Here is a 16,011-nt window from a genome sequence, read left to right as displayed (position 1 = left end):
ATTTCTGGAACAAAGATACTTATTTGGTGGGAAAGGGTATAATAGAAGAAACAGCTAGGTGTTGCTTCTCTGATACAATGAGAAAGGGCTTGTATAATTGTAAGTTTGTTATTTTTTCCCACTGTGGGTGAAATTCGCCCTAATTCAAAGGCTTGAGGAAGGGTCTCAGTATTGCATAAGCCCCACTTAAACCTCGCATTAACCCCAGCAGCGCTTAAATGGTGATGAATTCCTCATTCAGGCCTGCTGTCCTTCAGTGAGCTGCATCCTGTTTGAAAAGTTATCATGATTTAAGGCAAATCTCTCTTCCTTGAGCAATCTCAATTTGTTCAACATCTTTCTGACCTCCAAAATACAGTGCAGTTCTTAACTGTTCCACATGGTGAATCTCTCCTGTGGTGAAACTGAAAAGTTTTAATGCAATGGCCAATACTGAGGTGACTTACTAATGTTTTCAGTGAAAAAAAAATTGTGAATTGTGAATCCCTATACAGTATGTACCATTGTTATATGTAGTTAAGATGAGTATATGAAACAGAAGGAAATATGAAACTACTAGTTGTTATTTCTTCACAGTAAGTATCTAGAAGGATCTCTCTAAAAAAAATATTTGTTTTTCTTCCTTATTGTGACCAGCTGCCTGTACAAACAGAACAGGCCCTTCATCTTAAAATATTATGCAGTTTGAGAGACTTGGGCATGTCATGCTGATGAAGATGTTCAACAGGAAATGTGCTCATGTTTCCCAGACCTCCCCCGAGCTAGTGACACACTCTGGACCTCCCCAGAAAGCTCAGAATTACTTCTGCCAATGGCACGCCCCTAGTGCCTGAAGAAAGAAATCCAACTGACTACATCGACTTGTGAAAACAATTTTACCTAATAAAAGCCACTAGTGCTGTGCAGATAGCAGTCTCTAGAGAAGTAACTACATCCAATTATTTGGCTCTGAATCCATTATCTTTTGAGCCCCTCTGAATGCACCATTGTGTCATCACTATTCACCTCTGATTGAGACACAAAATGAGGGAAGTCCTAACGAATGGGACCTTGTACATCTGTCTTGTTTGCTATGCACATCTGGCAATGACCCAGTTATTTGCTGCCAAGACAACCAGCACACAACACAATTATGGCCCTTTTGACTTTCCATTATTTTATCAATTTTCCACAGAGACTAACAGGACTTGCAGCTGCTATAACTATATGCATCTGAGAGACAGCAAATGCCTTGCAAAGAAAGGTATTACGTATGTGGGCGGATGCTCCTTACAATTAAATTTAGAGAATACCACTAGGATGGTTAACCCATTGTCTAATAGCCAAAAGAAATGGTAAATATGTGATCAAAATTCAGGATTGTCACCAACACTAAGAGCAATTGTAACATTCAGTCCAGTGCTAACTAAACATCTAGGCTATGTCTAACACAGCAATTAAACAACTGCAGCTGGCCCAGGTCAGCTGACTCGGGCTCGCAAGACTGGGCTATAAAACTGCAGTGTACATGTTCAGGCTCAGGCTCCACCTGCAGCTGGCGCAGGTCAGCTGACATGGACCAGCCCTGGGTGTTTAACTGCTGTGCAGGCATACCCTTAGAGTCTGGAGTTCAAATTCTGTCTAATGGCACAATGACAGGAGCTTTCATAGTCTCTTCATAGTTCCCATCGTGCTAGTCAAAAAACTGCCACAAACATAGCACATTTAACAGCCACTTCACGGGTACCCAAAATTAGAACAGCAACAGTATAAAGACCCAGATGGATTCACAGAACTGTAGCAGAAATCTTGTCCTGTACCATTCCATGTTATGCCTTACTTAACCCTATGCTATCAATCTCTCTTTCATGAGCTCTAAATTCACTCATTTTTTTAAAAGTGACACTATTGCCTCTCTTCCGGTTACATTTCAACAAAGGTTAGACTTTACAGTAATAGTGTTATTGAATAAAATGTAAGTCTAGTATAATTACCGGTGGATCTCTTTGCTTTAGCAAGTATTATTATTATTTCCTGATTTCAGAACCTGACAGAAACGTAGCACTCTGAAAGTAGACACATAGAAACTTAACATCGAACTGGCAGAAAATTTATATGGAATAATATCATATTCCACAATTTATTGCCCCAAGATAAGAAAAGATGATGAGCAAGGATTCCTTTCCCTATTTTTGACAGACTATAACAAGTAAGAGGAGCACTTTATTCCAATGAGAATAATATGGCTTCAGTGAAGATGTCTATATTTACATTAAAGATTGTGACACACTCAGATACTATGATAATGGAGGTCATATAAGTAAGTAAAGTAAATAAATAAGATAGACAGATATTGTTTAGGCAAGTTAAAAAGCTGTAGAAAAAAACTATTCATTTTTTTCTAAGCACGGAAGACATTTGTTAAAACAAAGCAAATATGTTACCTTTCTGCAGCTAAATACTAAACACACTGTGATAAATTTAAGGAAAAGGCATTCATATTACTGTGCATTCGGCATTCAGTATGCCAATCATAACTGTACTTTATAATTAGAAGAACAGACCATCTATTAAAACTTTTCTCCTCATATGAATATCCATCTCTTTTTAATATCAACAAGTATAATATGGCCAAATTCTGCCCTCAGTTAAATTCATGCAGGTCCAGAATATAGCCCTGTGTATGAACTTAAACCCTATTGTACATGTGATTCTTTAAAATACATATATACACTTTACCTTTAACATTCTTTCCAAATCCCATAGAAGCAGGAATTGAACTATCCACTTGTCGTTTGCTGTTTGTTTTCTCTTTCATGACATCATCATCACTTGAAATGTCATCAGAGCTAATTTTCTTTTTCTTCTTCTTTTTCTGTCGAGGAGGGAGCTTTTTTGGGAAAGTAAACATTGGGAATATAACAAGGAGCATTGCAATGGCACAAAGGAGGAATCCACTCCACCTAAAGTGAGGAAATACGAGTAACAGTTGAGAGCTAATGCATTATGTGGAACAAAAATAGCAAAGAACACTATGTGGCTATCACTTTCTGTAACTAGACAGAAAACCATATTTCGTGCTAATGTTTGGAATACCAGTACAAATATTAACAGAACAGAAGAGTCAACACAAAGCTTCTTCTGGGGTACTGAATGCAAAATGAAGTCAAAGGGAGCATCTATTAAGAACACCACCACCATTCAGTTTCAACAATACTGTACTAAATACTGAGGAAATGGTCTTTATTCAGTTTACTTAGCTCAAACTCAGGCAAATTCCCACTGAAATTAATGGGAATTTGCCAGATTAAAAAATGGACCTTTGGAGACCCAAGCCCAGGGTCCCCTTACGCTCAGATGGATCTCTACTTTCCCATAGGCAGAAGGTATGATCAAGCATTTATAGAAAAGCACAGCCTCATTCTCCTGGATCACACTGAAGGCGTCTTGCAGGGCTGGGGATCAGAAGTGTGTAGGACGGAGGTCAATGGCTGCAGGAATGCAGATCATCCTCCCTGGAGCCAGTAGTGGAGCCAGGTTTTGAGCAGTGGCAGAACCAAGAGGGACAATGGGTCCTCAGTAGTGCCACTTTCAGTTATACCTACCCTAGCTTGAAAAGGTGCCACAAATACAACTAAAGGTCAATGGTCGGGGGGAGGGGAGGATGTCACCCCCCTGCCTGCCACTCTATAAGCCCTGCCACTGCCTAGAGCCCATAAGCTTTATTAACTTTCTCCAGGATCCCCCTCCATGCAGGGAATCTTCATCAAAAAGGGATTTTAGGGACAGGTGCCAGAGGGTGAATCCCACACTGGTAGCCATATGGCACCAGAGCCGGGAATATAGGATCAGCTCTTGAGTCTTTCCTCATCTCAAGAGATTTGCAGTAAGGGGAAAGAGTTTGTGGACCTCTGGTTTATTCGGGGTGTGGGGGTGGGGATTGTGAAGTTGCTTGTCCCCTACCTGGGTGTTTCCGTAAAGAAATCCAGCCCTAAGAAAGGACTCCATAATTTTCCCCACAGAACTGCTCCAACCTACTGAAAACATGGGTCTCAAAAAAGCACTGAAGTCTTTGGTCCCGATTCTGATCCCTCTTACATGGATGTAAATGAAGAGCAGATCCACTGAAATCAATGGTGTTACAGCAGCATAAAAGTGTGAGAGGAGAGTCAGGCCCCTGGACTTCAAATCACTGGTTGTAGGGCTGAATTTCACACCTTTGTCATCACCTGCACCTAGAGACCCGGCACCTATCACATAAAGACACTGAACCAAATATTATACACTACATATGGGAAAATAGTCACAAAAGTCAACAGGACTATTTTCATGAGTAAAGGAAACAGCATTCGATCCCCTTTTCGCAATGAAAAGAGAAATACAGGATATAATTTTAAATGGGACCTAATCTGACATACACATATGTGTGATGATTTGTGTGCCATGCAAAATGGGATCAAGAGTGGTTAGATCTAGAACAAGCCAGGCACTAGAAAATTGTGCAGGTAGCTTTCATAATGGCTAGGCAAAATGAAGTGATGCAAGTTTTGGTTACATAGTTTTGATAGTAAGTAAACAGAAACTCGCTCCTTTTAGCTGATAGATACATAGAGAAGTTTGAATTAGAAATGGGAGTTTTAGGAGGATCAGTAGGCACTATCCCACAGGGAATAAATTAGTACAGTACATAGAAATATGGTAACAATTCCTTTTAGGATCTCAGGGTATGTCTACATGCAGCTGGGAACATGCTCCCTGCATGAGTTCCCAGACACGTGCTAACTTTGCTTGAGCTAGCACACTAAAAATAGTAGCATAACTGGGGTAGCACAGGCGCAGCTTGGGGTAACTGCCTGAGTATGAACCTGCCAGATCCCTGGCTACATATGCAGGCAGCTAACCCAAGCTGCTACCCCTGGCTACGCTGCTATTTTTAGTGCGCTAGCTTGAGCAATGCTAGTGCATCCACCTACTTAGTTCCAGCTGTAGTGTAGACATACCCACCAAAACACAAACCATTGATCAAGGGGATCAATGGGGAGGCACCAGTCGTCTATGGGCAACATACTAAGTGCTGGAGATGTCACAACTGCAGCACTGTATGTAATCTTGTACACTGCCTTACATGATAGATATCAAAGAACTGGACAACAGACAAAAGAGATAAGGAGTTTCAATATTAACAATGAGGAACGAATAGGCAAATGGCATTTATATTAATTAGAACATAGGAGAGAGAGGACTTTTTAGTGTTTTGAAGGATAAAGATGGGGGGACACCTCAAAAGGCATCTGAACAAGTACTAGGGTCTCAAAACAAAAGGAATGGAAGCTAGGAAAGAACCAGACAGAGCAGGAGAAATTCGTTTCAACTTTTTGTGTGGGACAATGAAAGGCAGCATTAGAAGATAAAACTTATTCAATGCAGTTTACAAAGATGCATTAAAACAACCCAGAATTCAATAAGCTGAGCAAAATGAATTTCTATTGAAATTCAGATGAAGAGTTAGAACAGTAGATATCCTCAGAAGGGCTCTTACTGGATTCAGTTGACCTCATAATGTCTAAACCAAAATGCATTTCTGCATAATATATGTTTGTAAGGAAGGAAGGAAGGAAGGAAGAGTTGTAGTTTTTTCAATAAAAAAACGAACCCACAGCAACCAATACTTGCTCCCTACAGTTACATTTACTCTGCAATATTATCTTCATACTTATTATTATTTTGATTATTAATATAATTTCCCCTAGGTTTCTGTGACAAGTGAATTTAGGCACTTCATAGTTCTAACACAAGCAAAGAAAGAGAATCAGCAACAGTGCATTACTTCAAGGGAGATGGTTGAGGCTGCCAGGTCCCAAATGTGACTCTCCTTAAACTTCAACCTTATCTTAAAATGTATCGCTATGTTGGGGGGAAAAAATCAAACCTCTGAAATAAGGACTGCAATATGCTTAGAATTTTGAGATGAAATCAGTCAAATAAAACCTGCCCAAATGACACTCCCCTCCTGGGGGGAAATTTCTGGACCTCCCATAAAATAGATGTTAGTGGCATGAATGGCTACATTTCTGGATCTCCCTGCAAGTGGGCTAACGAATGTGCCAAGGGAACAAGGACATGATTCTACACCATTAAAGTCCGTTTTTAAACATCTATTGATTTTAGTGGTTCACAATCAAGAACCAAACACATATTGCTCAGAGACAGAAAAAAGAATCAGGGTCAGATTTTATGAATACTGCAGAAGCTATTTGAGTAGCTGGACTGGATTGTGAAACAAATTACGACAAGTGGGCATATTTTTAAGAGGCAAAATTTTAAGAAATTTTAAGAGGCAAAATTTTAGAGAATCATTAATGGAAACAGAAAGCTTGGTAAAAAGTGAATAGATCAGAAATACCATACAATTGCCTATTAATAGCTGGCCACATTTTTTTTTTTACAGATTCTCATAATAATTTGTCATCTACTTTTTCAATAGTGTTTCTCCACAGTGGATAAGTTGGAAAGCGTATTACTTCAGTAAACACTTCAGAACAGCAGTTTATTTGAACATAATCAAACGTGAAGAAGCTTGTGAAGTGGAAGTTCAAAGACCAGCCTCTGGTCCTGAATAGGAATATTCCTGAATCAGTATTTAAGGGGTGAAATACAGCTAATCTGCAATACCACGAACAGATCGAGATAGATTTCCATTTCCAGTCTACCAGTATATATTAAGGATTATGTACTGATTTAGGCAGATCTTGGGAGGACTAGGTGGATCATATGGGATTGGCCTTTACTTCTATGTCATTTTTGGTTCAAATCTGGCACTAAACAGTAGTGACCATCTGATGGCTTTTTGGTGACCTAGTCCAATTTCATCATCACAAATGGTACATGTTTTGACAGTCTCATCAGATCAACCAAATAATGAATGGGCATGTAGAAAGAAACACATTCTTGTCCAAAGAGGTACCAGTCAGAATTAAGGCACATTGGTGAAGTAATATGGAACACATTTCAGTGCTGCTGCCCATGCAATGACTGTTAGGTGGAACATTTCTTACCAGCAATTCATATTCTATAATTATAATATCTCTTTGCTCTTTTGTTCATGCTTCCAACAAGTGGCTTGGATGGAACTCTCATAACTGAATATTTTAAGCCATTAAGCCTCCCCACCAGTGGATGACTTAAGCATACTTGCTGATAGATGTAATATTTACCCTACATGTCAGTTCCTTTTAACATCAAAATGGTAACACAAAAGACATAACAAAATATCCCCATCTCTGCAGGTAAAATGATTGGAAGAATGAGAGCCTATTAAATTATTTCCCTATGAAAATATCTCTCTTCTCCGGAGTAAGTAATTCTGACAGATCCTAATATTGGAAACCAAAATGTTCTAGGGATGTTTCAGAATAGAAATAGGAAATGAAAAAACTGTTATAGAAAAAAAGGAGAACGGATATTAACAACATTCCAGTGCAACTGGCATGGAATGCAACATTAATAAGAAAAAAACCTTTCTTTCATATAGTTGGGAAAGAGACACCTCTTAAACAGATAACACAGAAAAACTAATATAGAAACTTCTCTTTAAAAATATACACCTACAGGGCAGACAGAGTAAATCTCCATTCAACTCAAAAGCAGATTTCATAATACATGTAAGCCTAATGTACATGCATGATGCCCCACTTTGGAAAACTATACAGTACAAGCAAATCATTTGACAAGTACTAATCTGAGGCTGGCTATCATTTCTGACATGTCTCTGGCCAAATAAGCTTCAACATGCCCTAAAGAATTGCTAAGAATTAAACATATTTTGCACTTATACTTATGCCTTTTACTCAACAATCTCAAAGCACTTTTCTAACACAAAATTAACCCAGAGAATACCTCTGTGAGGTAAGTAGATAGTTAAACTAAGACAGACTGGTTAAGCCCAAGGTCACACAGTGAATGACTGACATAGCACTCAAGAGTATGGATTTCTAGTCCACTGCTCTGAAAATTAAGTCTAACAGCCATTTAAAGATCATTATCTTGAACACTGTTTCATGGGATTTAAACTAACAAAACAAAAAACCTGAATGGATCTGCTAAAGGCTTTAGTACATTCCAGAGAAGGAATATTTTCAAGACTAATTTGTGGAGGAAGGGGTCATTGGAATTAGGTATATACACACCCAAGATATGGCTGCAGTCATTTAGTGGAAAGTATTAACCAGGTTGTACCGCAGCTCAAACTTGGTTTGGCCTACTGGAAATGGTGACATAGTGTTTGTAGTGAGAATAGGCCTCAGGAAGTCCAAGACTGATGCTGAGGACATTTGAGAGATGTTGATCCATTGGCTGAAGCTTTGACCTGAGCCAGAAGGAATGTTCCACCTTATCTCCAAGTTGGAGTTGAGCATCAGAGAGGAATTGCATCAAGGGTCTGGCAACAGTGAACCATAGGCATGCCACTTCATCTCTAACTTATATAAACCAACAAAATGATTCAAGGATACTGCAGTACCTACTGAACTCAACCAGCAAGGAAACCAGTGGCTCAGATGCAAAGTGTACACTCCCAGGTGAGAAAATGGACTATGAAATCTTCAAAGACCACCTATTTGAGGCTTTCATGGCAATTTCAAGTCAGATTTATGAGCTGCTTTGGGAAGGCCAGCCAAAGCCTGATACACTCGCTTCAGGACCTGCTGCTCAAGCTGGCATCTCCAAGCAAATGCCACATGCTCACCAAGTCATTATGTGCCCAGAGATATTCCATAACCATGACGACTGTTATACCTCAGCAGCAGCTAAGCGCCCACCAATTGTTGGCGAATGATTTTAATGATTTGTATCTTTAGCTCTGTGAGCTCCTGCCAGTCAAAAACTACGAGTATGTCTATACTAGAGCTAGAAGGTGTAAAGTCCAGCTTGAGGAGACATACCTGCACTAACTCGGATTGAGCAAGCTTGCTAACGATAGGGTGTAGTCACAGTGGTGCGAGTAGCAGGAGGGGCTAGCTGCCTCTAGTACAATCCTCTCCATATTCGGGTCAGCTACCCGCTCATGCTGCTGCAGCTAGACTTCTATTTTTAGTGTTCTAGCTGTATTACAGATAGCACACACATGTCTCCTTGAGTTGGAATTTACACCTTCCAACTCTAGTGTAGACATACCCTCAGTCACATGAGATACAAGAGTTGAGAGGTGTAACAGTACAGTACGTAATGGTTGGAGAATGTTTTTAGCACTGTTTTAAATGTAAAATTAATTTTAATATACAAAGAAATTATTCAATATGATTTTCTAATACAAAAATACCTATTTTACTCAGGTCTGCACAATTTAAAAGAGCACACGGGGTTGGCATGTTTTGAAGTGATCCAACTACTTTTTCCCTGGGCAGAACACTGCTCTGGATCGCCACATGATCCTGCCTCTGTGTGAGAGCAGTGACCCCAGAGCTCTAGGTCTGCTGCTGCTGTGCTGCATACTATTGGTATTTCATCCTACCTTTCCTGTACCATATGCAGAGCACCAATCAAAAGGAGTCCTGCAGCAGTAGGAAGGTGGTGTCATTGTATCCATTTAATAGTATGTGTTTGTGTCTATCAATAGCAAACATTTCCTGCCTGCCAGGTCTGTACTGCTGAATCCTACGGCAATCCAGTCACTGTTAGCTACTTTCTCTCTCCTGGCTTCCTTTCTAAATATTTCCACAGGCAGTCTAGATATCTCGTATTTCCCAAGTTACCTGTGCCACTGATCACTCATAGTGCAGTTTTGAAAAACAGTTGATTCTTACCAGTTTCCAATGAATCGAGGGTCACTCTGGTCAATATAAACAGTCGTTCTAGGATCAACGTAAAAACCAATAAGGACTCCTCCTAGTAAATATCCTGCGGCAGGACCAAGTGCTCCCATTACATACATGATGGCTACAAAAATACAAGAGAAAAAGAATACATCAAATTATGCTCAGTCGTACATTAATAATAAACATGCTTTTCAATAATTCTTTATATTTAAAAAATATGCTGCAGAAAAGGAAATTGATTGGGGATTGATTCACTACAGGACATAGGCACTTATCTGCCACTTAGGGTGTCTAAATTCCAGAATCAGGCCCCACTACAATTCACAAAACACTCACTCAGCCACTTCCAAAACCTGTAGGGGCCTAAAAATGCCCAGCGACTACATTTTTGCAGTAAAAGTTGCCTAGGCACCTACGGTTCTTCCTCTGGGCATGTAGGCAGAAGTTTGGATGCCTAAGCCCCAGTGTAATGCATGAACCAGGAGAAGATAGGTGTCCTTCCGTCTATCCCGCCTGCCAGACCCAATGTGGAATGTGTGTTCAGAGCTTGCCCACCGGATGGGGCCCCTATGGGCAAGCGTACCCAAAGCAGCAGCTGGTGGGAGGAGAGAAGGAGCACCTCCCTTATAACTTTTAGCCCAGTGGTTAGGGTACTCACATTGGATGTGGGAGACCACCCCCTCCACCTCATGGGGAGAAGGCATTTGAACTGGGAGCTGTCACCTCTCAAGTGAGTGCTCCAACCATCAAACTATTGACTCATTCTCATGCTTGCATGCACTCTCTCATTCTCTCTTCTCTCGCCCAATATCCTTTCATTAGTTATCCACAATGGAACAGGTTCAACAGGAGAGACTGAGGGATTCCCCACATCAGATTATCCTATAGCCCAGGGGTTCAGATCCCAGTTCAAATCCCTTTGTCTCATCAGGTGCAGAGGGGGACTTGAACCAGAGGTCTCCAGCATCCAGATGAGTACCTTAACCACTGGGCAAAAAGTTCTGAGGGAGGTCCTCCTCTCCATCTCCTGCCAGCTTTCTTGCTAAAATGGCATGGACACCTAATGCCAAGAGAGGGTTTGCAGCTGAGAATCCCATGCGGAATGCGGGGCCTCCCAGCAGCCCAGATTTAAGCACTGCTCTCCAAGACAGGAGCAGGAATTAGCCATACCCCTCACTTTAGCATCTCCCATTGGCTAGTTTATGTAAGAAGCCACCTAGCATAGTGGCTTTTTTAATCCTATTCTGAGCCGCTCTCACCCCATTAACTGTATGGGGAGTCTATGCGTCAAATTCAAGCTTTGTGAATCCCAGTGATTTTCTAAGCACCTAACAGCTAGGCATGGTAATGCTCAGTGCCACCATACCTACAGTCCTTTTGAATCTAGAGCCCAGGGTGTTAGCTTGTGACACTCCACATTCAAAAGCAAGTTTTGCAATGCTGTAGGTGCAGTCCTTCGTCACATTAGACAACTGGACAATATCCATTCCATTATGTTCACAGATGGGTGAAATTTTCAGCAAGAAAATTGCACCCAACTTACATGTCTATAATTGACAAAATGTATGCATGGAATTTAGACCCAGACCTGCAAAAGTATAGGCTCCTAATTTCCATTGATTTCAATGGAAGTTAGGCATATAAATATCTTTGTGGATCTGGGACTTAGTACTTAGTTTCAACATGTAGTGCTTTAGAATAATATTGTGTATATTTGATATAGTTAGGCAACTCACATTTAAATGATGTATTCATACAGGATTATGATTTATTTAAAAGCACTCCTTTGGTATAGGACAGTTTTATTCCTTATATATAAATCTCATACTATACTCATCCACCAATCTACATGACTGCTAGGTAATTTGTCCTCCACCAGGTAGATGAGGTGACACTGTCTTGGATCTGGACAGCTACTGGGAATTAATAATAAATAATAGCACTTTTCATCAGTAGATCACAAAAGTGCTTTACAAAGGAGGTCAATACCATTGTCCCCATCTTACAGAAGAGAACACTGAGGTACAGAATGTCAAGTCATCTAACAGGCCAGTCAGTGTCAGAGCCAGGAAGAGAACCCATATTTATGAATTCCAGTCCTGTACTCTATTCCCCCTAGGCCACACTACCATTCAGTAGTAGAACAACATCAGGCAGGGAAGATAGAGAAAGAGAATTAGTAGGACACAGAAGCTTACAGGATCCAAGAAATCACACTTTAACTTTCTTAATGAAAATTTGGTCTTGCAGGTTTCTACATGAGATGTGCATGTGTGACGAAGTGGGCCTGTTCTTAATGTTTTCCCTGAATACTGTGTGGGTGCCTCAGTTTCCCCTATGCATTTCTTAAATCTCCAGTGTGCATAAATGGCCGACACTCTGTATCCTGGCAACAAATGGCTGGGGCCCTTCCCCCCTGCAAGGCAATAGCTAAAGGTGACCAAAGAGATCAGGTGACCTCCTGGCCCGGGAAAGAGACAAAGGCCAGAAAGGAGGGGCTGGAGGGGGTTTCAGTTTAGAGCTGGCTGGGGACGAGGAGTGAGTGCAAACGGGGTTGTCTGGCTCACTGGGCCCCAGAATGGACCCGGCTGAGGGGTCCCGTTCTCTGTACCTACAAGCTCTGTTTTAGACCATGTTCCTGTCATCTAATAAATCTCTGTTTTACTGGCTGGCTAAGAGTCACGTCTGAATTCGAAGCGGGAGTGCAGGACCCTCTGGCTTCCCCAGGACCCCGCCTGGGCAGTCTCGCTGTGGGAAGCACAAGGAGGGACATATGCTGAATGCTCCAAGGTCAGACCCAGGAAGGTGAAGCCGTGTGAGCTTCTTGCCCTGAAAACAGCTGCTCCAAGGGAGAGGAGGCTCCCCAAAGGCCTGACTGGCTTTGTGGGGAGCAGTTCCAAAGCATCACCTGGGGACTCTGTGACAGCATGTTGTTGCTATGTATCCTGTAGAGCATATCGTAATTATAAGATTTATATCTGAGCTTTCTATTTATCCAGTCTATTTATATCAGAACTTGACCCATTCAAATATGCCAGCTTTAGAGACTTTGAGACTTCTGTGCCTGCCATTGAGAACAAAAATTGGTCTCATTTTCTGGAAGGTCTTTTGAGCTAGTACTTAATCATTCTTCTAACATCTTAGGCATGACACTTCACTTTCTTGGAACTGCATGATATCAAGTGGAAGGCAGTGAAAGGTCTTGTTTCAAGTAGAATGTTGAAGTGTGTTTCCACAAAGTCAGGGACTATTGTTAGTACAAACTGACAACCTTTAGGACAAAGGTCTCTATTGCCATTAATACAGAGGGTGGTTTAGTGATTGATCAGAGGACTAAGCTGAGGGTTCAAGTTTGGAATGTGTGAGGGTCAGGCCAGTCTCAGTCATTTAAATGCCCTTTGGAACCTGGCAACAGGTGGTGAGATGAAAGAACCTCTTTTCCTCTAGGATCCTAAAGCCCCCTAATGTTGCCACTCAGATCCACAGGGAGCAAAAAATCAGGTCCCTGTGGAAAAAGTCAATGCCGATCTTCACTGCTGACAAGTTCAGATCTCTTCTATGGGAACAAGAAGGTGGATTACGTCTGGTAGTACATGTAATACACTGGTTAAGGGCATGTGGACGTATGTCCCTCTAGAGCTGGCCCACATAGAAAATACAGTAATAGCCTGTTGCTTTCTAGCAGTTAGTGAAGTAAATTTACCATTATAGCTTCACTGGTAAGAACTGATGGTAAAGTTTATCACTTTAGCGCAAGTGGCAAGGATTTGTGCTTTTGTCGCTGAAAGCCCAGGGTTTTATCTTCACCAGAAACTGAGCTCCTTCTGGATTTCAGAAGAAGATCAGAAAATTTTATCAAAACATTTTAACCGGAGCATGTTTAAATGTTCAGTTTCCATTCTGTTAGTGCCAAGGAGCCAGGTCTACATGTTTCATTGGGCTTAGGAGAGGACATCCACTGATATAGAATATAGGTTATATGCCTTTTACGGAGGGAGTTTTGGCACCCAAAAGACACCAGATATAGAAAGTTTTAATCCAAACAGTTAAAGTTTGGCAAAGTAACAAGCAACTGAAAAACAGGGTCTTATAATGGAAAGGGTTAGGTAACCTTAACTACAGGTTATGCTACTAGCTTCTCCTTCTTCTGACTCAATAGCTTATTCATATAGCACATCACCTATTCACAGAGAATCCCAAATTCAAATATCATCTCACAGGTCAAAAAAATACAAAAAGGTTACCAAATATGCTTGTTTAAATCCAACTAACTTGTATGTTTTCATCTTATGATTTGAAAGATGTCAGTGATGAAAGAGCACATTCTTGTGGAAAAAAAGAAGCCTGTTTATCTGAGATCCTCATTATAGGAACAACAGCAGAATTTAGCCCTCCAGCTAAGTACTGTCTATACAGAAGACAGGAATGCTTTTACACTGCAAATTGATTAAATAGACTTATTAGGGTTCTTAACTGCTTTTCTTTAAACAGAACATCCTTATTATTTATGGAACCCTGATTAAAAATAATTATACTTTGCCAAATTTCTTGTTACTTACAACTTGGACTATGTAATGCTTTGAGTCTCACAAAGAGATCATGACATGCTCAGAAGGCTTTTAATCTCTCCAAACTGATTTGGCATTTTAGAAACATACAGTGTTCTTGAAGCTATTAAATACTACATCTTGTTCTAAATACTAAGCAATTTCTTGCAGACACATTGCTCATTTGCTTGATCCTTGAATAAATAAATAAATAAATATGTAACTGTTACCATCAGACTTAATTCTACATAGCCCATGTTATCTCATTGGTCTATCGGGCTTTATATTACCTACAATATTCTAATTAAACAGAACAGCATTTTTGATGATGATGTACACTTTTCCCATTCATGTTCTTTTTTTAAGTGAATGAATTTAAAGCTCATGAAAGTGAGAGACTAACAGCAGTCCTCAATCTTCATCTGCAATAAACCTATTAATTCCTTTCTTCTCTCTCCTTCTTCTCTCCAGTTGTCACACTCACTTGTTTAATCTCTCTTAATTAGACCATAAACTAGAATTTGTAACCCATTAAAGTCAATGGAATAACTCCAGAAATGAGCAGAATTTGCCCCATTCAGTAAATATCAACAAGAGCCTAACAAATAATTCACTCTGAATAATTTATGCAATGAATTGAGCCCCTTTTTCTGCAATAGTACAATGGTTTCATCAAATCTATTCATTATTTATATTTCTTCAACCTTTTTGCCCCTCTGGATTGACTGCAAACAGTTCTCTGAAAGTATAGCGTACTCGCTTAGACATTTGAGATGGGTTGTTTAGTTGCAACTGGTTAGAAACATCACTTGGCACTGTGGCATATGAAAGCACTCAATATCATGATAATGGGACAAGAACCTCACAAGCTAAGATTGTTTCTCTTCCCTGACTGCATGAACATGCAGACACTTTCATATGAGTACATTTAAAATTCCATTTCCACAAATGCTTCTGTTGAAATTAGACAACCATTTATGGGAGTAAACCTTGCACCTCAAAAATTCTCAGAAAGCAAACACGAAAGGAGTGCAAGAATAGCCAGAGTAAACTTATTTGAACATTCAAGAGTGTAGTATTTAAGGAAAATATTTTTGCAGTGTTTGCCCAGCTCCAATTCCATCACTGAAATACAGCTACATACAGCACACTGAAGTGCAGTTGTATTGTGTATGCTTAGTAACTCTGAAGAAGGTTTAATCGTAAGCAGAAATAGTGTACAGTAGAGATAAAAATAACAATGTACCCTCCATTCCATTAGAGATGGGAATGCTGCCTAAAATTTCAAATGTATTTTCGAGTTACCGTATACTGTACAAGTTCCAAGCTCCTCTAAATATATTTTACTGGCAAGATGCATCAAACAGCCTGCGCCTTTTAGATAAGAGATAAGCCTTCATGCTTCAGGATATAAGCCAATTACTAACTGATGGGGGTGAGGAAGAAACCTGCCTAGTAGGCAGGTTATTCCATAATTGTCTACTACAAGGTTCTTGCACCTTCTGATTTGGAAAAAAAAAATCTAAAATTTTGAAATTCTCCATGAAAGGGAATGGAACTCCACCTCTGAGGCAGTCTACCTGGCGAGCTGCCCCAAAATAGAAGATCCTGGAAGCCCTCCAGTCCCTGCCTCCAAGGCAGTTCAGCAAGTGGGGTGCCAAGGGGCCAGGCAG

The 16,011-nt window shown here is 40.4% G+C and overlaps 1 protein-coding gene across 3 annotated transcripts in view; it reads right to left on the bottom strand.

Annotated features, from left to right (window-relative positions):
• The window catches only part of SLCO5A1 (solute carrier organic anion transporter family member 5A1), a 126,244-nt gene that overhangs the window by 54,206 nt on the left and 56,027 nt on the right, over positions 1-16,011 (bottom strand). For all 3 annotated transcript variants that reach the window (XR_008444074.1, XM_054020528.1, XM_054020529.1), the window contains 2 exons: positions 9,780-9,912; positions 2,719-2,942 (listed from right to left, as the gene is read on the bottom strand). Coding sequence is in view for 2 of the 3 variants with exons in the window: in XM_054020528.1 (XP_053876503.1) it covers positions 2,719-2,942; positions 9,780-9,912 (357 nt within the window). In the remaining variant the exon portion in view is untranslated. The remainder of the gene's footprint in view (positions 1-2,718; positions 2,943-9,779; positions 9,913-16,011) is intronic.

This window comes from Malaclemys terrapin, chromosome 2, assembly GCF_027887155.1.
Source record: "Malaclemys terrapin pileata isolate rMalTer1 chromosome 2, rMalTer1.hap1, whole genome shotgun sequence".
In the NCBI taxonomy this organism is placed as follows: domain Eukaryota; kingdom Metazoa; phylum Chordata; order Testudines; family Emydidae; genus Malaclemys; species Malaclemys terrapin.
The sequence above is the reverse complement of the archived record's forward strand: the minus strand, read 5'-3'. Positions and strand labels throughout refer to the sequence as shown.